This window comes from Camelus dromedarius, chromosome 25 (assembly GCF_036321535.1).
Source record: "Camelus dromedarius isolate mCamDro1 chromosome 25, mCamDro1.pat, whole genome shotgun sequence".
NCBI lineage: Eukaryota > Metazoa > Chordata > Mammalia > Artiodactyla > Camelidae > Camelus > Camelus dromedarius.
The window spans coordinates 3,016,898-3,040,965 of record NC_087460.1 but is presented as its reverse complement, the minus strand read 5'-3'; the positions used below and the strand labels follow the sequence as shown (position 1 = coordinate 3,040,965).

Here is a 24,068-nt window from a genome sequence, read left to right as displayed (position 1 = left end):
GCAGAAAAAACGCTGGACAAAATCCAGTATCTATTCCTGATAAAAACTCTGAGCAACCTGGGACTACAGGAGAGCTTTCTCAGCCTGATGAAGGGTGAGGAGAAAAGGCTTAACTCAGCAGGCCTGGGTTACTCAGACCCTGCACATTCTCAAGAAAGGCCTATTTCCATGACGACCCTTTGTCCAGCTCCAGAGAACTGAACTCTTGGAGTTATTTGTCGAATGAGTGTATTTGCATGCCCGAGGTCTTCAGCCATGCTCTACCAGTTTGCCCAGATAGTTTATACTAGCAGTGTGACTTATGGTGGGTTCTTGCCTTCCCTCTGGAGGTCTGGGACTTTGGCAACGAGGTCATTCACACAGGCACTGTATGTTTACATGACCAACTCCCAATAAAAATCCTGGATACCTGTGCTCAGGTGACCATCCCTGGTTGGCAGCACTGTACTTGTCACACATGGTTGCTGGGCAAATTCAGTGTATCCTGTGTGACTCCACTGGGAGCAGACACTTAGGAGCTTGGATGTGGTTTTCTCTGGGCTTCGTCCCACCTGCTTTTCCGTCTGTATACATATATGTATATGTATTTATTTTACTCTGTGTACGTTTACTGTAATAAACTGTAACCATGCATAGAACAACTTCTGTGTCCTGTGAGTTCTTCTCTTGTGAGCCTGATGGTGATCTTGGGGACCCCTGACACAAGGGACATCTGTAGAATACCTCTATCTAATATCCAACTTAATAGTAAAAGACTGCATGCTTTCCCACTAAGATCAGGAACAAGGATTTGGTGCCCGTTCTTTATTCAGCATGGTACTGGAGATTATAACCAGTGCAATACGGCAAGAAAAAGAAAGAGCAAAAAAGAAGCATGTGCTAGAAGGAAGAAGGCAAGCTATGTTTATGTTTACATATGATGCCTATGTGGAGAATCTGATGGAATGTCCAAAAATCTAGAACTAGTGAGTAAGGCTGCTGGATACAGGAACCATACCCCCAATCAGTGTATCTCTGTACACTGGCAACACTCAATCAGAAATTGACATTTAAAATGCAGTTTCACTTACAATAGCCTGAAAAATATGAAATACTCGGTCGTGAATCTTGCATAAATGATATGCAGGATCTATACACTGAAAACTACAAAACATCACTGAAGACAGTGAAAGCATACCCAAATGAGTCACGAGATACACCTCGATCATGGGTTGGAATACTCAATATTGTTAATGGCAGTTCTTCCAATAGATCACTCTTCAACCCCAATCAAAACTGAAAGGACCTAGACTAGCCGAAGCCGTGCTGGGAAAGGAGGACAAATTTTGGAGTGCTAACACGACCTGATTTAATGAGTCAGTATGAAACCACAGTACTCAAGGCAGTGTGGTATGGCTATCAAGGTAGAGAAAATGGCACAGAATAGAGGGTCCAAAATAGGCCCACAGACATATAGACAACTGACTTTTTATACAAGTCAGAATCAGTGGAGAAAGGACAGTCGTGGGTCAGGCCGTGCTTGGTCAGAGGTTATGTTTAAGCCCCTTGTGTCAGTGGGGCTCCCACCCGGCGTTGATGGATCCGTATGCAGCCTTGGGAGTGTAGTCGCGTCTGCCGCGTGACCTCTGACCGCTCCTGGGTGCATGCAGTGGATGCAGCAGGAGCTCGTCAGCATCAGCCTTCCCGACGCCCACGGCTGACGGTCAGCCCAGGAGGGCTCTTCCCGGCTGCCCCAGATTCCCTGTGTCCCAGCTTCAGGCCCATTTCCCGTTTTTTTGACAGTGCTGTTAGCACGAGGTTCTCTCCTCTCTGTTCCACGTAGTCCCCTCTGGCAGAGAGATGGGCCTTTGTCCTTAGGGCGTGCCTTTCCGCTGTGTCACTGCACCTGGAGCTGGAGGTGGGAGCCCACTCCTCCTAGAGTGACACCCCACTCTGAGTGGGCACTGGTTGGTGGAGGGCGGCCCGTGGTCTTGCTGACTTACTCCGCCTGCCGTGAGACCGCTACCCTTATTGCAGACGGGGTGGTAGCAACCAGGGCCCCGCATGCAGGGCCGGCTGGGCCTGGACTAGGGCTTCCACCAAACGCGTGGGGACCGGTGAGGGGAAAGGAGACGGGCCCCTGTGCTGCCTGCCCAGAAGAGACCTGCTGCGCCCCTGGGCAGCCTGCGCCGTCCAGCGTGGACCTGGCCCCGGACCGGGAGCTGGAGGGAAAGGGAGCCCGTGGCCCTGTCTGCACACGCCCGAGGTGGAGCCCTGGGGCACACCTGGCTGAGGCAGGCTCGTGGAGCAGGTCTGGGCTCAGTTGCCAGACTCTTGCCTGTTCCGAGATTTAGTAGATTTTCTTGAATACTATTTCTCCATTTGCCGTATGCTCTTAGGACGATTTTCAGAAACTCTGAATGTTGTCGTTTTAAGTAACGTTCACCAGTTAAAATGTAGTTTTGCTGGGGAGAGGGCCCGCTGCACCTTCTGTGTCATTCCAGAAGTTCCACCCTGTTTTTAAACTTTTGCTGTCAGGTTTTGGACCTTTTTCCTATAAGAGACAAGGAAGTTTTCATTACCAACTATAATTTCCTCAAGGTGTTATGTTTATACTAAATTATATTTAAAATAAGATTTTAAAACATTATATTTTAAATATAAAATAGATAAAATGTATATTTAATATAGTTTTAAACATAAAACTTTATAAAAATATAAAAAATAAATCACATTTTGTTTATTTTAGTAAACTCATCAGAAAGGGTTTAACCAATTGGAAAGGTGGCATTATTTTTCTCCTATAGATCAGGATTTTGACTTTAAACTCATTTTCCACCTGGCCTTTCAAGCTGATGCTCCCAGGCTCTGTAAATACTCCCACTGGAGGAGCTAGCAGTGTCGACATGTGGCACCAGCATACTCACCAAACTTGAAACTTTACAGAAAGCCTGTCCACTTCTCACCAGCTGTTTTCCTCCACAGCCTGATGTACAGTCGGTGTCACTGTCAGCCAGTTAAAAACTGGAAAATCAAGGCAGAGGACGGCGTACTGGCCTATCTGATTTATTCAGCTGACTCACATCCATCGCTGCCTCAGGACGGACAGCTGGCGCACGCTCCTTTTCTCCCTGTGTGAATGTCCTACCCTCATTACTACTATGGTTACAGTATTTTAAAGTTTTTCATTTGAGCATGACTGAACTCTTTGAGCCTGATTATACAGAAGAGCCACTCCTGTGGAGGATGAACTTGTGGAAAACCATCAGTGAGTCTTACGAGCTGAGTCTCTGAAAAAGAAGTAGCATCTGTGGAGCAGAGCAGTCACTTTGGCCCTGAGGCCAGAGGGACCACTGCCGGACGGGAGGAGGGGGCGGTGGGGCCGGCAGCTCAGGGAGGCCGCGGGCGATTCTGTAATCTCTCTGAGCCGCCAGCTGTGATGCTGCACAGCATCACTGATTTTCTCTGCTCTTCTTCCTCCCCAACATTAACTGAAGGGTAATGACTTCTGTACTGTAGCTTGTGGAGGAAAAAGCAGTGTAAACTGATGAGGAATTCTGTACAATTTGAGGGGCTTCAGGAGCGCTCGGCGCAGTGCTGCCTGTGTGTCCTGCTGCCCCTCTGAACGCGGATGAATGTGAGGCGAGCCTGTCCTGGGCCCAGAGCTGGGTGTGACAGGGCGTCCTGGATGGCCTCGGTGAGACACTCCCACGTGTGACCCACCTGGGTCACAGCGTGGCCGAGGGGACAGTGTGACGCAGCCGAGCGCGCGTGTTGCTGTGTGTATGCTGTGTTAAGGCTGCTTTCCTATTTCCCGTTTCCTTTTCTACTAAAGATAGAACCCAGAAGCCAAATATTTATCTTAACCGTTTCCTTCAAATGCATCCTTCCAAAATTTTCTGGCTGTTTTCAGCAGAAAAGCTCTAACTAGGTCCCTCTTGCTCTCTTGGTCTCTCACAGTAAAATGGGCAAACTGTGCGAACAGTAAGTAAGAGAAGGGAGAACAGGGCCCGCGAGGAGTTAACTGCACAGCTGATCTGAGACTTTAAGTCACTGGCTTTGTTATTTGGTTAAAATACACAAGGCAAACACGGAATTAAATCTGCAGCTCTTGCTCCAAGGGGGTCCTGGTTTCCATTTCTCAGCATCCAGTTCGCTTTAAGACATGAAGGAAAAATCCAGAACATCATCCCGAAGCATTCCTTAGAGAGAGTTTTCAGACACGAATACAGAGTAACCCCATTTCGCTGAGCTCAGGCACTGCGTGGGCCTTCCTGCAACACCAAGTAGCATCGCTAGCAGCAGCCCTGCGAGGAGGGAGCCTTCCGCCTGCACTTTGCCAAGAGGAAACTGTGGCCCAGACAAGGCGACAGAGACATCCCAGGTCACAGTGCTCCTGGAAATGGATGGGCACTTCGAATGATCAAATTTAAAACAAATATTTTCCAAATTACCCAAGGAGCACATATTCTTTGTAAAAAAAGGGAAAGTCAAAGATGCAGGAAATAAAATTTTTAACAAATCACCAGTAATTATGTGTGTTTGTATGTGTGCGTGCACACATGCACACGCACACGCGCATGCGCGCACACACAGTCTGAAAGACGCACAGTAAGTGATCAGCATCGGGTAACCCTGAGGAAGGAAGACATTATCAGGAGTGAAAGTGATGATCAAAAACGTCTTTAGCTTTATCTCGAACGTTCTGATTTTCTGCAAGGAGAATATTTTCATTTATTAATTTGTGCACATTTAAATTATTAATTTTTAAAAAACCCTTGAAGAATGAGGACAGAAAGCCACATCCCAGATAAAGTTTCATCTTCCTTGACTCACCTCTTTGCCCCTTTTCTTATGACGTCCTCTTCATTGCAATCTCTACCCAAGAATGTTTAAAACTTTTCAAAAATAATGTGCACATGAGTCACTTGATAGAAACAAGATGATGAAGTCATTGACAAGGAAGTCTGAGGCCGGGTTCCGTGGTACCTGAGTGCACAGCCTGGATCCAGACCGCCTGGCCCGGAGGCCTGGCTTCGTCATTGTGTGCCCTCTCTGCGCCCGGGTTTCCTTATTTGTAAATTTGGGATATCGACAGCGCGCGTCTTCTAGCGTGGTTGCGAGGCCCAGGTGAGTTGTCACGCGTACATTTCTGAGGAGCGCACTTGGCACACAGTAGGAGCCATCTAAGGGTGCCAGTTACCATTATTATGCTAACATTCAGGGAAAGCTGTGATAAATGTTTGTGTATCCATCCAGACCTTCTCTGTGCGTACGTGCACATCCACACACCTACGTGTACGTATACAGACGCACACAAACAATTACGTGGGTAAGCGTAGATGTATTTTTTTATTAAAATTGGATCATCCTATTTCTATTTATTGTAACCTTCTTCGTACTGAACACTGTATATTATAAATGTCTTTCCATGCCATTAAATGAAATAATGAATATTTAAAACAAGTCAGCTGTATTGGGTGTTAACTAGTTGAGAGCCTGGATCCTTTTGTCCAAATACCTGAACATTCGATAAGACAGGAATTTCTTGGCCCTGTACTGCGAACCCCGAGTGCTTATAGGTGCCGACAGAGCTTATGTAAGTGGCTGAGCGGGCACTGATATATGCTGCTGACATGTCTAACTGTCCGGCTTTTCTGTTAAGCAGCGATATTCAGCATTTTTAAATGCTTGTCTTCAGATCCTGTGTGCAAGGTGGAATGCTGCTTTTAAACATCACGTGGGAAGGACACATGGAATGCTGTTCTTGCTAAGAGTGAAAATGATGTTTGAGAAGCACATGGCTTCTTAAAGAAACTGTCTCTTCCCTGTCTCTTTGGCATTTCAGGAGATGTTCCACAAAGCAGAAGAGCTCTTTTCCAAAACAGTCGACAGCGAGGTGGATGAGATGGACACGTCAGACACCCAGTGGGGCTGGTTCTACCTGGCGGAGTGTGGGAAGTGGCACATGTTCCAGGTACCCCTTCCCTCGCGGCTGGCAGGAGGGACCTGGACTCACCGCGGTATCATCCTGCCCGTGTAAGGAAGGCGCACAGGCGGCACCTGAAGGAAATCAGACCTTCAGGAGATCAGATAGCATGAGCAAAAGAAAGATTAGAAATTCTCTTGGTCCTGCCCCCTTTTCCTTCCCCAGGCTTTCACAATATTTATTTTGAGGAGATGGTGTGTGTTCACTGTGTGTACAGAGAGTTGCACAGCCTGGGCACGTGTGGGCAGGTCCAGGCCCGGTCTGGCGGACACACAGTGGAAGGGAAGATGGCCCATGTTAGACGCATCCGTGCGCCTGGCACTAGGTTAGGGGTTGCACACATGTTTTCTCCTCTGTCCTGACAGCAACCTGAAAGCAGATGTTGACCCTCGGCCTTACACAGGCAGTGAAACTCAGAACAGTTCTGTCATTTGTCCGCAGTCACACAGCCAGTTCACGGTTATGCTGCGAGGTGCACCTGCACGCCAAGCTTGTGGTCTTTTTAGACTTACAAGGCTGCTCAAAGAAGACGCGGTCTGAGCCACTTAGGAAGTGTAATGTTTGCCGTAATTCGGAAAAATGCTCATAACTTGGAAAAAGCCCTTCTAACCAGTTGTTGACGTTTCTTTGCCGGAAATCCTTAAGCCGTTTCCAACATGCCGTCTTAGCTGGGGTGCTCCCTGTGTATTTGGAACTAGAGCAGGTGACTAGTAAGCTTCCTTTGTCCCCTCTGTTCTGTCTCTGTGCCCACAGCACCATGCTGTGGCCAAGCCATTAATGTGAACAGCTGGTAAATGAAACTTTCTGGTTTGTCTTAAAGCCGGATACCAACATTCAGTGTTCAGTTAGCAGTGAAGATATCGAAAAAAGCTTCAAAACAAACCCTTGTGGCTCCATTTCTTTTACTACTTCCAAATTCAGCTACAGGATAGACTTTGCAGGTATGTCTTTTTCCCTAATAGTTGTGTGTTCTTAGTATATTGATGTGGTAAAATCTGCCTTTCTGAAGGTCAGGGTTAGTTGATTTATTTATAAACAGTAAAGTAAGTCCTTTTTGTAAAATACCGCTGCAGAAGTTCAGGCTTTACAATCTTTTTGAGCAACGTTGCCTTTTGTAAAGGTGTATTTACATGCTTGCAGTTACTGATGTGTGTGGAGACTGTCATGTATTTTGGGTTCATGTAATGCTTCTCATATGAGGAACACAAAACACCTATAAACTCTTTTACTCATCGTCATCTTTTTTTAAGGATCAATCAGACAGGTTCAGTGACAAAAGTCATACGTAGCTAGTTTAGTTTTAAGACTGAAGTTGAGCTGAATGGCCCACCCCTTGGAGTCTTTGCCAGGAAGCCGCGATGGGCGTTACCTTCTGCCGCTTTCTGGTCTCAGTGGCTCTTCCCTGGCAGCTGATCTGGAAATCAGCCCCACTTGGATTTCATCCCCTGTATGTGGGCGTGTCTTTAGGGCTCCCACGAAAACCTGTTGGAGTCACCCCTTCAGTTTCAAGCTGCCAGCCACAGCTGTTTTCTGCTTCAAGGCAAACAAGACCTGGATGGGGGGGCTTTCTTAATAAAGTGCATTTGGGGTGCCTCATGGCCCGACCCTCCAGGTGTTCTGCCCCAGTTCCTGTGGGCGGAGTCGTGGCGACAGCTGGTGCTGCGCTGCAGGCGGGGGGGGGGGGGGGGGCAGGGAAGCCGAGGGTGGTCCTTGGGTGCACCGAGGCCCAGAAGCGGTGGAGGGGGTAGTCCAGTAAAGGTGATGCAGCCGGACCTCTCATGATTGTCGTCTCCCAGAGCTGTTTTTTTTTTTTTTAATTCAAGAGTTAAAGCCATTAGATTCTTACTCCTAACTATAACATTTTTATGACATTAGGCAGATAGGCTGCCTTTAAGGACCCCTGACATTTGTCTTTCTGCCGCAGTCTAGACGGACGGTGTTGGCAGACACTTTACTCTTGTGTGCAAGTCCCAGTTCTGCTGAGAGGGGGCTAATTAGGGTTCTTCACTGATTCCCGCTTAGAGCAGGTCCGGGGGGATTGAACCGGGGCCTCGTGGGTGCTGAGCATGAGCTCCACCACTTGAGCTGTACCCTCCCCCCACAAGTCCCAGTTTTGAAGCAACACTGAGACATAGTGGTACACAGACCTCAGGCGTCGTGCAGAGGGTAAGTCTGTCAAAGCATTTGGGAGGTAGCCCAGCACACCACATATTTCTGAAAGAGTGTTTTCTAGCAAACTGTATTTTTGGAAGCTTTCTCTCAGATGGTGCAGTTTATTAAAAAAAAAACCTTTATCAAAGCATAGAAGTCACATATGACAGCTCTCAGTCCCCAGCCCTCACTGTAACGATGCTGTTTCAGCAGCGTCAGTGTTCGCGTTTCCCATGTTGCGTTTGCAAAACGAGCCCCATCCGTTCTGCCACGAGCCAACCCAGTTTCCCTTCATAAAAATGGTAAAAGTAAACTTGAAATGAGGTGGTACAAGGAGGCACCACAGGCTTCACTCCTCGTGCCGGGACCACCTTGCTTTTCCCTGCGCAGTGCTCACGCCAGCACACGGAGCCTAGGGGGACACGGAAAAAGCAGGGCACACCTGGAGCAGCGTTTGCCTGGGCGGGGAGCCCCTTTATTGGGGGTGTTAGGATGCCAGTTTGACAAGATAGACTGGCTAGGCTCTCGTAGGAAGACTTAGCGCCTAACTCTGTGGGGATGAAGAAGCGGGTGTGATGGGTGTCACCGCCGCTGAGGGACAGATAGAAGAAGACAATGATGCCTGCAGTGAGTTCATCCTTTTATCACCAGCATCTCTTCTGTAAGTACACCTTGAGTCTAGCCAGGTTTTCTGTTTAGGTGTACACTTTAAAGAAAAGGCAAGAAAGTTAAAAATTCTTGAAACTGAATTGTGCACATTTCACCATGGTAATGTATCTTTTTTTTTTTTATCATTTCCAAAATCTTTGTGGAGAAATCAAAGTGCACTTCTCACTTAAGAAACTGACCAGGAGATTCAGTACTGTAATTTCTTCCTCCTTCTGGCACTCTAAATTTTCTTAGGTTGAGAACGTTCCTACTTCCCTGTCAGTTTAGCCTAAGTATGAGGCGGAAGGGGCAGACCCTGCGTCCGAGCAGCGTCCGAGGTTAGCATCCTCGTGTGTGAGCTCAGATGAAGCCGCGAACCTGCTTTGCTGACCAGCGTGTCCGCTGAAGCAGCCCGAGTGCCCTGGGCATGGCCGCTCCTCCCAAAGCCCCGCGGTCCCAGATCATCACGCCGTGTGGCCACAGATCTTCGTGACAGCTGACAGCACAATGTGTTTCTGTGACTTCTCTAACATCTTTGTCTCCGTGTGCAGAAATGAAGCAGACGAATCTCACCTCTGGAAAACAGCGTCTAATAAAAAGAGCTCCCTTTTCCATCAGTGCTTTCAGGTATTGTGGAGAGCCTGGCGTGGGAAGAGCGGGCTTTGTCTCCCCTCCTCTGCCTTGATAGCTGACGGGGGGGCGGAGAGGCGGAAAGGGTTTGGTAGGTTATTTAATAACCTTCATGTTGATCTGGTCTCTCCCGAGCTCACGTCAGCTAGTGAACGAGCAATGTTGCTACCTTCTGCTGGCGTCTCCTTGCCTGCTGTCCTTCTTGCTTCCCTTTATAGAGTTACGCTTTTTAATTTAGAACACTTGCATGTCTGGTCTATGCTCTAAATCCTTCAAATAACCTACTGAGGTAAGTTTGAATAGGAAAGACTCTCCCAGAACCATCCAGTTTTTTGAACCATACATTTTAGGTAATTACCCACTTTGTGTTCACCTCGACCAAACCCCAGGGGGCAACCCCTGGACGTAATTTCAGATCTGTAGTGACTGAGGGGACCTGGGGCGACGGGGAAGTGGGGGGCAGCAGCCGCACCTGCTGCTTCCTGGGTCGGGGCGGCACATTCTCCTCCTTCCCTGTCCTGCTGTCTGTAGCCAGAAAAGACCGCCATAGATGTCCCGAGAGAATACCTATTCATTATTCATATGAATGGAATTGAAGGGGAAATCTTAGAGCAAGTCTCCTATTTTCTGGAATGATTTCCTCAAGCAAGTATTGAAATTCTTCCTGTTCAAAGAATTTTAAGTGAAACAAAAAAAAAATTGCTAGCCTGTAAATTGTAGGAGAGACCCGTTTGCTCCTTCCAAGGAGATACTCTGAAAGGATTAAAGAAAGAAATGTTTAATGTTTCTGTCAGTTTGTTTCTCGAGACTTTTGGCTTATGTTTTAGGATCATGATTTCAAAGATATTTGAATACTTATGTAATGAATGTCCTAATACTTCCATGGAAGGTGGAGAATGTTATTTCCTTACCAGCTTCATCATATCTCATTCTTAAGTATGAGGAATTTAATCAAGAAATTATTTATCTTCAAAGAACATGTGATCTGGAAGGAAGGTGAGACCTGGTGATGGACGGGTCGCTCTAAGTGTCTGTCACTGCGTCTGGTACCCTGTGGTGGGAGAGGAGGCACACGATGGGGCCAGATGCTCTGCTCTCACGTAGACTGTATGAGCCATAGAAAAAGACAGGGAGGGGAGAGAATGAGCCAGAATGGAGGGCACAGAGCAGGACAGTAAAGGACGAAGAACAGTTAGGACACAGAAGCCTGGTGAAGAGGAAGAGGTGCTGATCTAGAAATGTCTGCTTGTGTAGTGCAGGGCTACGGTGAGCATTTATGACGTGCAAAGGGAGCAGTGCATTTCCTGCTGGCAAAGAATTCACAGTTAACTAGGGCTGCAAACACTTAAACAGACAAACAGACGAAAACCTTTTCCATAGCTAAAAGATACTTCAGGCAAAGTGAAAAACAAAGACCAAAACCCTGGGAAACTGTTGTTCCCCAGTACCACAGTCTAAGCACTCAGCTCTGTCGTGTACGAAGTACTTTTAGGAATCTCCAAATAGAAGACCAGCAATCCCTCAGAAAAATGAGCAAAGATCGTTGTCTTTTTCCGTGTTCACATCCAGTGGCTTAAACATGGTGGACAGTTTTCAAAAGCTCGACTGTCTGCTGCGCCAAGTGAGCTAATGTGGACCGCGGGCGTCGTGGGCAGTGAAGAGAGGAAGCTGCAGGTTTGAGTTCCATCCTGAAGGACATTGAATGTGTGGCTGTGAAAACTGGGTGTAATTTAGTAGGCAGTTTTAATCTGTTAAAGAGGGTTTTTTTTTATCAAGAATTTGATTTTCTTCTTGGATTTTCCTTTTCTTTACCTAAAATCTTCCTACAGTTAAAAGACATTCTGGAAAATTCAGGGGAAAACAAAAAACAGAATTAAACAACAGCTTTTGAAATTTTAATGTTATGTAGGACCAGATGTTTCCCATCAGGTTTCTCAGTTCAGTACCTAAAGTTGCACATGAGTAGGCATTCAGGAACTATTTGAAAAGAGAGAAACCAAGGACTGCACCTAACTGCATTTGTCACGGTGCCTCAGCATGAAAATTCAGCTTGGGAGGAAACGTGTAAGTCACTGATTGTGACTGTCATCAGCTTCTAATGCTTCGTTTTGTCTTTTCCACGTACAGTTACATCTGTGAGAACGAGGCCATCCCCATGCCCGCGCACTGGGAGAACGTGAACACCGAGGTCCCCTACCAGGTGAGCGCCGCCCTGACCCACGGGAGGCGGGGGGGCCTGCAAAGGGCCCCATAAAACCACGCTGCAAACTTCTCTTTCCAGCTTATTCCTTTGCACAACCAAACGCATGAGTATAAGGAGGTTGCTGGTCTCTTTGGGAGAACGATGGATCGCAACAGAATTAAAAGAATCCAGAGAATTCAAAACCTAGACCTGTGGGAGTTCTTTTGCAGGTGAGACAGCTCCTAGTCTGAACCTTCTGCTTGGTGTCTGAGACGCTCGCAGTCCCGGAGCCGTGGGGCACCAGGGCTCTGTTGTGCTCGCTGTCAGTGTCGCCACGTGAGCCGTGCGGATGCACCAGGCTCTGCTCCTGCCGGATTTTGATGGGGTTTCTCAGCTCTCTCCTTTGTCATCCGGGGGGCGTGGCGGGTAGGGCTGCTGTCCCCGCAAGTCAGCGCCGTGCACCGCGCACACACGCTGTGACGGCAGTCCCTCCCGCTCGCCTGCCAAGGGTTAGGCTGAACCCAGCATCACAGGGGGCCTGGGGGCGCTTCGGCTGTGTCGCTGTGACCTTGTTGGCTCAGACCTGCCTCCTGTAAGCCATCTGCTTGTTCAGTTTTGAAGGCCATTGTGAAAAACATTTTCAGCTTTCCTGCTTAGCCCAGAGTTTATGTTGTAGATTTAAAATCTCGATTCATTACTCAGTTTAGGTTGGAAATGACCCATTGGATTGCTGAAAATAGAGCCCATTACAAGAAACTTACAGGTATTGTCCACATTAACCTGTCATGCTGTATTTTTTTAATAACAAGCATTACTTAAAATAAGTGGTTTTCTGAAACATTTTTATTAAATTTGTGTTCGAGATTTGATTTCTAATGTTTTTTAATACGAACAGACACTGAATATTTAGTCGGGAATTTCGAATACTAGAGTCTGATATAATGAACCCCCACGTATCCACGATCCTGACTTGATGCTGATACAGATTTACCGTCATGCTCTGTCTCTCTTTTCTTGCTATGTTGTTGTTGCTGCTGAAGTGTTTTAAAGCAGATGCCTGGCCTTAACCCGTTTTGTCCTCAGATACTTGAAAATCAGCTGACTTCTGTCTGGTAATGATGCATGGAGTTCTTTCACTCTTCTGGTTGGTCGGCTCCTGTGGCCTGAGTAAATTCCAGGTTTTACTCTCATACTGGCTTATATTATAAAATAGTGGTTTTCAGCTTGTATTCTTGGTAGTTTTGAGTCCTTGGGCCAAGCCCACTTTTACTTCTGACAGTCCTGGGCCTGAGTGCAGGTTTTATTTAGTTCTTGTTTGGGTGATTCTTTTGTAGAGGAAGATGGGAGCCTCCCTCTTCTTTGGTTTTATTCTCTCAGTGAATAAAGTAAGTTTCGCTAAAAGGTTCTGATGAAAACTTAATTCCTTATTCTTAATCAGGCCTCTGAAGTGGAATTCCTACCAGTCTCTCTCATAATTGGAGACCCACGTGGTAGCAGTGTTCCAGTGAATCCCCTAGAACAGTGTGTACTAAGGATGTCACGGGAAATGGTTCTACTCTGTGGGCGCCGTGCCTGATTTTATGGAATGTCGGCCTGTGGAAACCTGTGATGGTGAATGAACCCGCCACCTGCCGTGACGGCAGAAACAACTGAGTCTCATTTTCAGGACAGCCTGTCATTTTGACACCTGCCTGAAGATGGAGAGTGGCCTGGTCCTCTCATGGCACGTGACTCACCAGCAGGCGGGCGGCCCACGGGAGCCGGTCCAGCCTCAGTCTGCGTCGTCCAGGCCTTCCTCCTCCCCTCTTCGTCTGGCAGTCTGTCTGCGCACCAGCTTTGTGACAGGCACTGTTCTAGGCCCTTGGGGACAGGCGTGCCCAGGACCAGAGCTTGGACAGGGAGCCAGGCATGCAGCACAAGATGCAGGTGTGAGCAGAGCTGGGGCCCCTCACCCCTGCTGGGGAGCAGCGTCTGTGTTGTGGGGTGGGGAGTGTCACAGAGCGTTTCCTGAAGGAGGTGTCATGGAGCCGGACGCAGGAAGGGGAGGGAGGGCACCCCGGGCATCAGGAGCAGCAGGGGCCAAAGTCTGCTGGCAGGTGGGGAACATGGAGCAGTGAGGGGTTCAAACAGAACAGAGGGTAGGCTGCTGGGGGAAGTGCTGGAGAAGCGCTCGCGAGGCAGGGCGCGCAGCACTGGCAGGGGCCCCTGGGGCGGGCAGGTGGTCATCTCCCTCAGCCTCCCTCGACTTGGACCGACCCAGAGTTGCGGTCAGAGTGGGTGCAGGCCAGGCCATGCAGGCCCTTATAAGCAAGCCAGGGGGTTTGGATTTTCCCCTGGGACGGTGGGCAGCCATCGCAGGGCTTGAAGCAAGAGAGTAATGGATCTGATTTGCAATGTAGAAAACAGTTTACCGGGTTGTACTCCGCAGAAGGAGTTCAAAGCAGTGGTTTTCAACTAGGGGTGATTTTGCCCCCCAGGGCACGTGCCACAGGTCACAATCAGCTGGGGGGCCCTTAGCACGTGGCGGTGTCTCCTACCTGTCCTGGTCCACCGAGTCAGAGCCTCTGTGCTCTGACATTTTTATCTTTGCGAATTTCTGTACGTGGTTCTGGTGTTCAGCCAGGACGGGAGCCGCTGGTCCACGCCTAGGCCGGCTTACTGCAGTCCAGGGCGGGCAGCGCTCCCTGCTGCAGTCGGAGTGCGCGGTGTGCCCCGCGGGGCCCCCTGGATGCCCTGGTCCCTGAGGGGGCGGGTGGTTTGAAGGCTCTGAGAAGCAGGTGCGGCAGCATTTTCAGTAAGTTCGGAAATGAATGTGGGGTCAGGCAGGGTGGTGGAGGACTCTGTCTTGTTCCCTGAGGTCTAACTGAAGTCCAAAAGGCTCTGGACCCCAAGGTTAGCCTTTCTGGAACAAGGTCATGGCTTGCACGTTCCCACGTGTTGCGGGCGCTAGAATACAGCAGGCAGGCCGCGCGGGGGGCAGAGCGCCCATACCCGCCTCCAGCTGGGGGTCGAGCAGGGTGTCGGCGCCCACACGCCCAGCTGTTTAACCAGCACTTTGTGTATAATATTTAAGAGAGACTCGGAATTCTCAAACAAAAGTTCCTGAGTGATGAGTGAAAATCCTGATTTTGGAGTGGATTCTAGTCATTACAAACCATGGAGCTTGACATTTGAAGGACGTATATTAACAAATGTTTACTTAGGAAAAAACAGAATGAATCCACTAACACTCGGCGAGCTATGAGGGTTGCCGTAGTAGATGGGGGAGCCTTAGACGACACAACTGGATCTCTACAAGTGGCTGAGAAGGGTTCTTACGATGGGGCCAGAGAGAGGGGCTGGCCGCGTGGCAGGACGAAGGGAAAAAGGAGCACCGGTCAGACGTCTTATGCAGAGAAACTTGAAGGGCACGCGTGCTTTCTTCTTATTTTATTTTATTAACACCTTTATTGCAGTATAACTCCTGTGTAGTAAACCGCACCAGCTTCAGAGGCTTGCTTGCTTCTTGAGCCCTTCCACGTTCTCAGCAGGAACTTGGATGAAAGTGTAGGAGGCCTGCTTATCACGCTTGTGAAAGGCTCGGCACTGAGAGGGGCGGCTGGTGTGCGGTGTGGGCTAACCGGGAGTCACAAAGGCCTTGGAAGGTTGAAACAGTGAGTCAAAACAAATACGGTTATCTTCTTTTAAAAAAAGATATTTTTCTTGGTTAGACAAGCAAAAAATGTTTCTTGTCAAAAAAGCTTGTCAGACAGAACTTGAAAGTCTAAAAAGAAGGTTGGCATAACTTGTTCTTTGTGAAAACATCCTGGCTTTTTCCAAAGTCAGCGTTTGTTTCATACACATCCCCTGATGTCATGCTTAATGGTCTGAAAAGACTGTCTTCAGAGAAAGCAAAGACGTCTGAGTTGTGACGCTGCTGCCAGGTGACACTGGGGAAAGGCCGTGTGCGCTTCCATTCCTCTCCTCGTTTCAGGGCAACTCTCCCTCCCCCAAACAGTCACTAAGCTGCGTGTCCTTTATAAATTCTCTGCTTTTAGAATTGCTATATCAAGATAAAGCTTAATTGAAATAAATCTACAGCTGTACCAGTCTCGCAAGCCAAGAGAAGCGTGCTTTGAGAAGGCCCTGGGAGTTGCAGTCGACTCCAGCTGTCAGCAGCAGCCAGGTGCCCGGGGCAGAGCGAGCTCAGCCCTGCGCCGGCTCACGGCATCTGGGCCCCGTTTCTTAGCGGCGTTTACAGACAGGGAGGTGTCCGGCAGATTCATCTCCACTCGAGGCCGCCCGGGGTGGAGAAAGGCCTGGGAGCTGCGCTGTGTGAGGGACAGCTGAGGGATGGTGTCTGTTCACCTGGAGAAGAAAGCCCAGACTGGTACTCACGGTGATCCCTGGGCATTTGCAGAGCCGTTTTGTGTGGGGACATCGAATTGTCCGGTGTGCAGGAGAGGACAACTAAGAGCTCCCGGGAGAAGTATGGGAGGGCAGACGTGGCTTCCGTGTCCAGGTCGGGTGGCTGACTCCGAGCCACACCGATCCCAGGTGGGCTCGCTGTCCCGCGGAGCCTGGACACAGACGCGCTGAGGCAGGCGCTGGAGAGCTGTCATTTGCAGAGGTGGCGGGGGAGCGGGTGCCTTTTACTTTCTCAAATGTCTTTTTTATGAAATATTTAAAAATGAAAATGCAGCAGATAGTTTACGGACACCCAGGTACCTACCCATCGGATTCGACATTTTAACATTTATGACAGTTTCTTCATCTTTGTATCTGGGCCTTTTTAGATACAGAGCATTACAGTTACAGGTGGACGTTCCCCTCCCCCCGCCCCCGCCATCCTCCTTTCCTGCCGAGGCTGGTGTCAGGCCTTCTTGTCCATGAGCTTTTTGTATTTTTTTACCACGTGCGTACACCTCTACAGTAGTGTTATTATCCTGAGCTCTGTGTCTCTTTCTGCAACATTGTCTTTCCGTTTGACATTATTTTTCAGGAGTTATCTATGTTAATACGTGTAGGGATAGTTCACTACTGTAACTTTCATGTGTAAATATGTAATTATTCTTTTTTCGATGAATTTTAGGCTGTTTTCAGTTGACTTGTTTTTTCACTAGTACACTAAACCCTGCATTGAATATCTTTTATGCGCTGGAAGAGATTTGTCTGTTGGGAAGAAGGTTGAACTGGATGGCTTAATGCCCCTTCCAGCCCTGAGATTCAAAATTCAAAATGCAGGGCGTGGTCCCTGCTCAGAGAATTCACTGTTAAAGGCCCTGTGCACTAGGCATGATTTATGGTTTGTGGTGTCATTTTTAGGCGTCTGTAAACCTTGGCTGGCTTAGGCAGTCAGCCACCTTTACTACGACCGAGCATCGTCTGTGATAGCTATAGTTTTCAGTATAATTTTCACCTTAAGTGTCAATGTTAACTAATTTTTGATGAGACGATTTACGTGTCCAGGAGCACTTGAGATTATTTCTTTTCCAGACCTATTTGCCCACTTAGGATTTAGGTTAAAGAGCTGTGTTCTGTTCCCTATTGAGCTGTGCTCCTTTAAAAACCAACAGTGCCCCGTAACGGTGTTATTTCTGTGTGTTTTGTGTCTATGTGTTGTGTTTTCAGGAAAAAGGCTCAGCTCAAGAAAAAAAGAGGCGTGCCTCAGATTAACGAGCAAATGCTGTTTCACGGCACCAGCAGCGAGTTTGTGGAAGCGATTTGCATTCATAACTTTGACTGGAGGATAAACGGTATTCATGGTGCTCTCTTTGGAAAAGGTAATAATTCCCAGAATCCTGGGTCCAGTTTGGGTGCTCGGAGAGAATCTCCTCTCCCCAGACAGCTGATGGTGACCCAGGGGTTTGAGAGTCGTTAAGTTCCAAGTTGCCAGCCGGGTCCCCGCACAGCCCCGGAGCTCCTGGAGCCACTCCCCGCGGGTGCCAGGTGGAAGGAGGACTTGGTGCAGCTCTGCAGACGAGGCGCCTCCCCAAGTCCCGGGCTCCCCGATGGGCGGCGGTGTGCCCATGGAAGCTGACTTCTGCATTACGTTTAATTTCCATGGATAAGTCCCTTCCACGGAGAAGCCTATGCACCAAACTGCTTTATGTCAAAAATACAGAGCACTGTAAAGTAAACAAATCACTGCGTGCATTGTGCGCGGGCCTAGGGGCTGGCAGTTTTGTTTGTTTTGTGTTGATTTTTAGAAGAATGACAGGTAAGGACATTAAAGAACAGGAAGGGATAATGGGGGAAATCCTCTGCTTTTCCCTAACATTGTGAAAGTCCGACTTCTCCAGATTCAAGCAAATGAAGGAGAGAGAGGAGGGGAGAGGTAAGGGTGGACAGTTAATTGTCTGGTCCTGACTGTGGACCTTACCTCCAGCAAGAGAACTGGCTGCCACTCCAGATCAGGAGGTGCAGCATTTTTTAAAAAGTAAATTACTTTCAAAAATAACTCCTGCAAAGATCATCCCACTTAGTTACCCGTAAGAGGGTCAGAAAGGTGTTACATAATTCCCATCAGATTTGGGTAATATGAGACTTTGCAGTTCACTTCCAAAATTTTTTAGGGTGAATATTCCCGTGATGAGGTCTGTCTCCTGGGTCTGCCATTTCGGAAGAATCGGTCCTTTGTCAAGTTTTCGTCTTTAGGCGAAGAGCCAGGGAGCGCATTCTTTAGGGACGTTCAGACGTGAATAGCATTGCACTCTCTTCCGAAATCTTCTCCTGCACGTGGGGTTCTGTTATCTCCAGAAACATTATTGAACTGTTACCCTGCATCATAGAAATGTGGTTTCTGGGGTTTGAAATCATCTCTGCAGACCCGCGTTTTCACCGTGCCCTCCAGCGTTTGGCGTGGATGTTCGGATGGGTGGGTGGCGGGGTGAGAAAGGGGTGGAAGGAAACAGCAGTGGGAGCGCGGTCCAAGCAGCTACAGCGCGGGGCCTGCCACTTTTAATCACGAAAAGTGTCCACAGCTGTCTTACTCATTGGATTTCTTTTTAAGCCTTTTTTTTGAAACACAAGTCTGGGAGCTACCTTTTGGTGGGGACGGGGGATGGTGTTGGTGGTGGGGACTGGTCTGTAGTAACCATCCCAGGGGCAGGCCGCGTCCCAGCAGGCCATAACAGATAGATTTCTATTCGTTTTGTTAAAACCTGCAGGCGAGGAAAGCCCGCATCTGCTTCCCTTACACCCTTCCATGTGTCTGTCCCCCGACAATCACGGCGTTCGTGCTTGTGTTGCACCTGTTCCCCCTGGAGTAATCTTGGCTCTCCGGGGCCCTTTCTTTTTAAGGAACATATTTTGCCAGAGATGCTGCTTACTCCAGTCGCTTCTGCAAAGATGACATAAAGCACGGAAACACGTTCCAGATTCACGGTGTCAGCCTGCAGCAGCGGCACCTGTGTCGAACCTCCAAATCCATGTTCCTGGCGCGCGTGCTCATCGGAGACTACATAAACGGAGACTCCAAGTACATGCGCCCTCCTTCCAAAGACGGGAGCTACGTGAACTTGTACGACAGCTGTGTGGACGACACCTGGAACCCAAGGATCTTCGTGGTGTTCGACGCCAACCAGATCTACCCTGAGTACTTAATAGACTTTCATTGATCTCACTTCCAAGTTTCAGTGGTCACAGACATTCTGTTCTTTTTCCGCAGGGGGATTTGATCTCCAGCTACTAACATGTTAATTAGCTGATGCTTCTGAAGCAGATAAGGAAAAAAAATGGCCTCCCTATAAAAAGACACGCTGACGTCGTGGCTGGTTTTTTGTCTTTCTGGTTTTGTCCATTATGAGTCGTGTTTGTTCCTTGTGTTTGTTAGCGACAGACACCGACGGGGAAGACAGCCCTCGAAACTGAATCAGCCGAGTCACTCAGAGTCTTGGAAGTTTACGGGTGTGTTTTCAGGGTCAATGTTTTCAGTCCAGATAGACTTACTCCTATACGTGTCCAAAAACTAAAAATACAGACATGAACGCTCCCCTTCAGAGGAACCGACCCTTTGTAAATTGAATTCTGAAATTGTCCATCCATCAGCATGTTGCTTTGTTGGTCTTCTGAAGGGGGCGTTTAAAACCTCAAAGCAGCCTGACACCTGAAGAAATCAGCAACGAGAGCCTGGTTTGCAGGGCTGCCAGACAAGGCAGAAGGATGAAGCCGAGACCGGGTGCCCTGCTCCGGCTGCCTCGGATGGCGGGCGGGCGCGCATCAGACTGCCTCACTCTCACCATGCACTCCTGTCTCCCAGCCTCACTGACACCCGCGACAGCCCGGAATCGGCCTGCACATCACCCACCAGAGCTCCTGAATTCTCGCCTAAGACTGACTGCACGAGTGTTTACTGCAACTTCCAAGTGAAACTTTTATTTATTATTTAAAACATTCTCCCTTTGTTTCAGGTCCCTACAATGATTGTCAGACATTGTAATCTGCTCTCCCCCCCATAGCTATTCAGCAATGAGTTGTAAAATTCACACTTCTACATTTTATCTCACTTGATGATTTTTTTTTTAATGAAGGGACTGAGGATTGAACCCAGGACCTTGTGCATGCTAAGCACGCACTCTGCCATTGAGCTACACCCTCCCCACCATCTCCCCACTTTGAATCACTGCAGCAAGCATGGGATGCTTGGAACAAATCTGGTTTATTCTTTTGAGTAGCAATTGACGATCTGCTAACTCTTGAAAAGTTAGGTACAGTTCATCAATCGTGCTTAGTGGAAGTTTGTTTCCCCGTTCTGTCTGTGTTGCTGTTCTATTTTAAGGAGGAATAAGTAATGTCGGAACAGCTTCCTGCCCCTGAAAGTATTCCAGCAGAGGCTGGACAACAGCTTGGCAGAGATGTTGCACAGGAGTCCAGGTGTCAGTGGAGGAATTGGCCACAGGATTGTTAAGAGCTTTTCCAACCTCGATTTTCTATGATTCTACCTGAAAAAAAAAAAAGAAGAAAAGAACACTATCTTTTCTGGAAAACCTTTTCTAACTCAGTTTAATACTAAATTCTCGCTCCATTATCCTCACCTAGTTTTGGCTGGAAGGTAGTGAGCGTAACTTAACTTCTCAAGAAAAACCCACGCTTGTGAGGCTCAGCTCCAGCATGTGAACTGGGCAGGCGTCTAGAAATGATACAAATACGGAGTGTGGAGCAAGGCTAGGTAGTTCTTCAGCTGCCCCAGGTCCCCGGGTTCCCCGCAGAGCCCAGGATACACGTGATTGTGCCGTGGAAACTAAGTGGTACACGGCACACAGGGAAGGCACGTCCAGTACTTTGAAACCAAGTAACAACAAAGATTTCCTGACTCTGATGTGCAGACTGACAGCCAGTTTAGATGAAGGGCTGTTAGTGTTTAGAAAGGACACGTTTTGGAGGTACCAGGATGTCATAGTGGAAATGATGGCGGGAAAGTCACCAGGCTGCCTAGTGAGACACAGCACACAGCCACTCTCAGCTCGCTCACAGAAATCCTGTTAGAGACATTAGGATTTCAGACCTTGAAAATCTTTTTCTTCTACGTATTTGTTATTTACATACCAAAAAATGTTAAAATAGCCCCCCCCTTAAATATGGCTATCTTTTTTTTTTCAATTTAACTTGATTGCCTCTCCCATCACTCGAATGGGATAACTTTGTAGCTTTCAGGGGTTGTTACTCTGTTAGACACAAGCAGGTCCTACCCCTAGGAGGCTAAGAGCTGGAGGTTGAAACTTGTGAGGCACCCTGCGTGAACTCTGACCCTCACTATTGGGCCCCCTGCTTACGCGGACCTTGTAACAGAGAACGTAGTGCTATTCCTGAGAGCGTTCTCCAGCTCCCCTTGTAAAAGAAAGAGCGGATGTTGATTAACTTTTAAAACACAACAGCGTAGAGTTAATGGATGTTAGAGCTCTTGTTTTTGGTCAGTAGATTGAGCTGAGGATCGTATTGTCAGGATGTCCCGAGACTGGAACCAACCGTTTGCCGTGTTTTCCTCTGGTCATCACGTGGGGTGTGGAAAGGGGGCTGGAGAGAAACTATTCCAGATCCGCGAATAAATGATTTTCAGATTCTGCAGGAAAAACAGCTGATCGTGGCTTTGCTTTCTTGCTTTGGTAATAGCAGCCTCGGGGTAAAAAAAAAAGTGTTTATAAGAAACAGTCTCCTAAATCTTTTACTTGCTAACAGGAAGGTTTTGCATTAGTGCTGCTTTCATTTCTGGACTGTTCCAGTGAGGGTGGTCAAGTCGTGGGAGCCGTTTTTGACGTAGGAAAGTGCTGTTTCCCACGCAGTGGCAGGTCTGGTTGTCTGTACCCCGTGTATTTATGTCTGTGACGTCTGTGTCCCCGCCCTGCATGATTTAAACCTAAGTTTTCTGCTCAAACTGCATGGACTCTGGGAGTCTGCGGCCTGTAACTCTCACGGAACTGACTTGTAGGCGGGGGCGGTCTCTGGGTCTCCGCGTGAATCACGGGCCACAGCTGATCAAACCGCCTGTGGGGAAAATCGTTTCCTCCGTGCCACTGAAAATTCCCACGGAGCCCGAGACCGGCTTCCTTTGCTCCTGGCAGCTCCCGGCTTGGAGAGGAGCAGTTCGAGGGGCGTCTGCCTTCACCCGAGGTCTGCAGCCTCAGCCCCTCCCGGTGTGGGCAGTAGTTCCTTTTGGAGGAAGGTAGGCATGTCGCTTAATCTTTAAGCTTCTTCTGGCCAAACATCTTAATTGTAGCGCTGGGAGAAATGCAAACAGAATGAGCAAGGCCTACCCGTGCACACCGTCCGAGTCTTCCGTTTGCTACAGCCATGTTCCAGTCTGTCTAAATGCTGGTCTATTACTAAGGCTCATTATGATGAAAAGTCAGCTGCACTTTGCTTGATGATGTAGAAAGATGACAACCTTACAGAAGTGTGCCTAAGCCGTCCGGGTATCTGAGGTCACCTCCCGGGTTGCAGGAACTGTGCCAGAAATGACTTTGCGGTGAGCAGTCCTGGTGGCGGTTCCGTCCCAGACCGCCTCCCCGGCCCCAGGTAAGGGTGTTTTACTTATTTGTCAGTAATCATTTAATTTGGCGTAAAACAATCCATTTGCAGATGAAGTTATACATTCTGGACTAGTCAAGAGAAAAATGTAATGAAACATAGCCAGGAAGAGGAAAACAAGTCCTCATCAAAAACTTGGGCGAAGTGATTTTGCCGAATGTCACCCGCCCCCTGCACTAAATGCAGGAACAGGTTTGGTGAAACACGCCTCCCGCCCTCACTTCCTGTGAATAATTCGATCGTGTTCCTTGGGCACCGCTGGCGGAAGAAAGGGCCGTTTTGAGAAACTTGGAGGTACACGGCTGTCGGATCACAGCCCGGGCAGGGTGAGTGGCGTGCCCAGGAGAGGCGCCCACAGCTCCTCCCTCACCTTCACTTTGGCGCAGAGGGAGGTTTCCGAGACCCCAGGCTGAGGCAGGTGTGGGAGCTGTTTGCAGCCCCTCGCCCCTCGCATGCTGCGCCGTGCCGGAGCATCCCGGGTCGGAAGGTGCGCTGCGTGTTCCCAGCACCTGGCGGTGCCTCCCTGCTGGGACTGACGCCAGCCTCCTGCTGGAAGGCGCTGCAATGCTCTCAGCTCTAACGGCCTGGCCCCGCTGGCTGTGAACTGGGCTTTTATTTGAACCTTCTCACTGTGCGGCTGTGTATCTAAGAAATCAGCGTTGGTTTTACTTATTTTTAAGTGGCTTCTCTCGAGAACGGGACACAGGGTTATGCCAAAGGCATCTGTGTTCCCTGCTGCTTTTTAGCTTTGCTGGACCCTCTGCCACGGAGAGGCTGCACACGAGCTGATCCTGACCCAGGCTTAGGCTGACCCCACTGTGGGCAGTCAGCTCGGGGTGTGGGAGGGGGGCAGACAATCTAGACCTGAATTCAGACCATCTTTACCATCTTAACCGTAAATCCAGGTTGTGCTTCTGGTATCTTCCTGTTCCTTTTCATACCTTTTCCTGAAGGGCTCATTAGCTTTAAAGTCTCCCTGGGGAACACGTAGATGCTGCAGGCCTGATCAGTCCACATTTGATTAACATTCTTAGAGAGTCGGTGTTTGAACCCAGTTCCTCCTCTTTATTCATTAAGGAAAAGATCTGGCACCGTCTTGGGAGTGCTGATCTGAGTTTTATTTCTGGGTTTGCTTGTCAGAAGGTGATTTTTTTTTATGTATCTATTTTATTTTGGGGGGGGCGGTAATTAGACTTATTTATTTATTTTTAGAGGAGGTACTGGGGATTGAACCCAGGACCTCGTGCATGCTAAGCATGTGCTCTACCTCTGAACTATACCCTCCCCCTTGGAAGGTGACTTTTTTGAACAACTGACCAGGCTCTTGTTAAGAAAAAAGACCTGAGCGAACTGGTGGCTGGATTTCTCTGGGCAATGCCTGAACAGACCAAGGATGGAGAGGCAGAAGTTAGGGAGAAGAAGCGAAAGGGATTGACCCGGTTCTCCCCGGATCTCTCCTGCCATGGGGTCCGGTCCCCTTCAAGT

General features: G+C 48.6%; 1 protein-coding gene across 2 annotated transcripts in view; it reads left to right on the top strand.

Moving 5' to 3' along the window:
- Positions 1-20,545, top strand: part of PARP11 (poly(ADP-ribose) polymerase family member 11) — a 31,364-nt gene extending 10,819 nt beyond the window's left edge. Inside the window, exons 2-8 of one of the 2 annotated variants that reach the window (XM_010982803.3) lie at positions 5,828-5,956; positions 6,789-6,909; positions 9,319-9,394; positions 11,525-11,597; positions 11,679-11,809; positions 17,190-17,341; positions 18,861-20,545. In XM_010982803.3, the coding sequence (XP_010981105.3) occupies positions 5,828-5,956; positions 6,789-6,909; positions 9,319-9,394; positions 11,525-11,597; positions 11,679-11,809; positions 17,190-17,341; positions 18,861-19,177 (999 nt within the window). In that variant the 3' untranslated portion in view covers positions 19,178-20,545. Of the gene's footprint in view, positions 1-5,827; positions 5,957-6,788; positions 6,910-9,318; positions 9,395-11,524; positions 11,598-11,678; positions 11,810-17,189; positions 17,342-18,860 lie in introns of those variants that run through there. The other variant, XM_064478943.1, reaches the window with a different exon arrangement.
- The last annotated feature ends 3,523 nt before the right edge of the window (positions 20,546-24,068 follow it).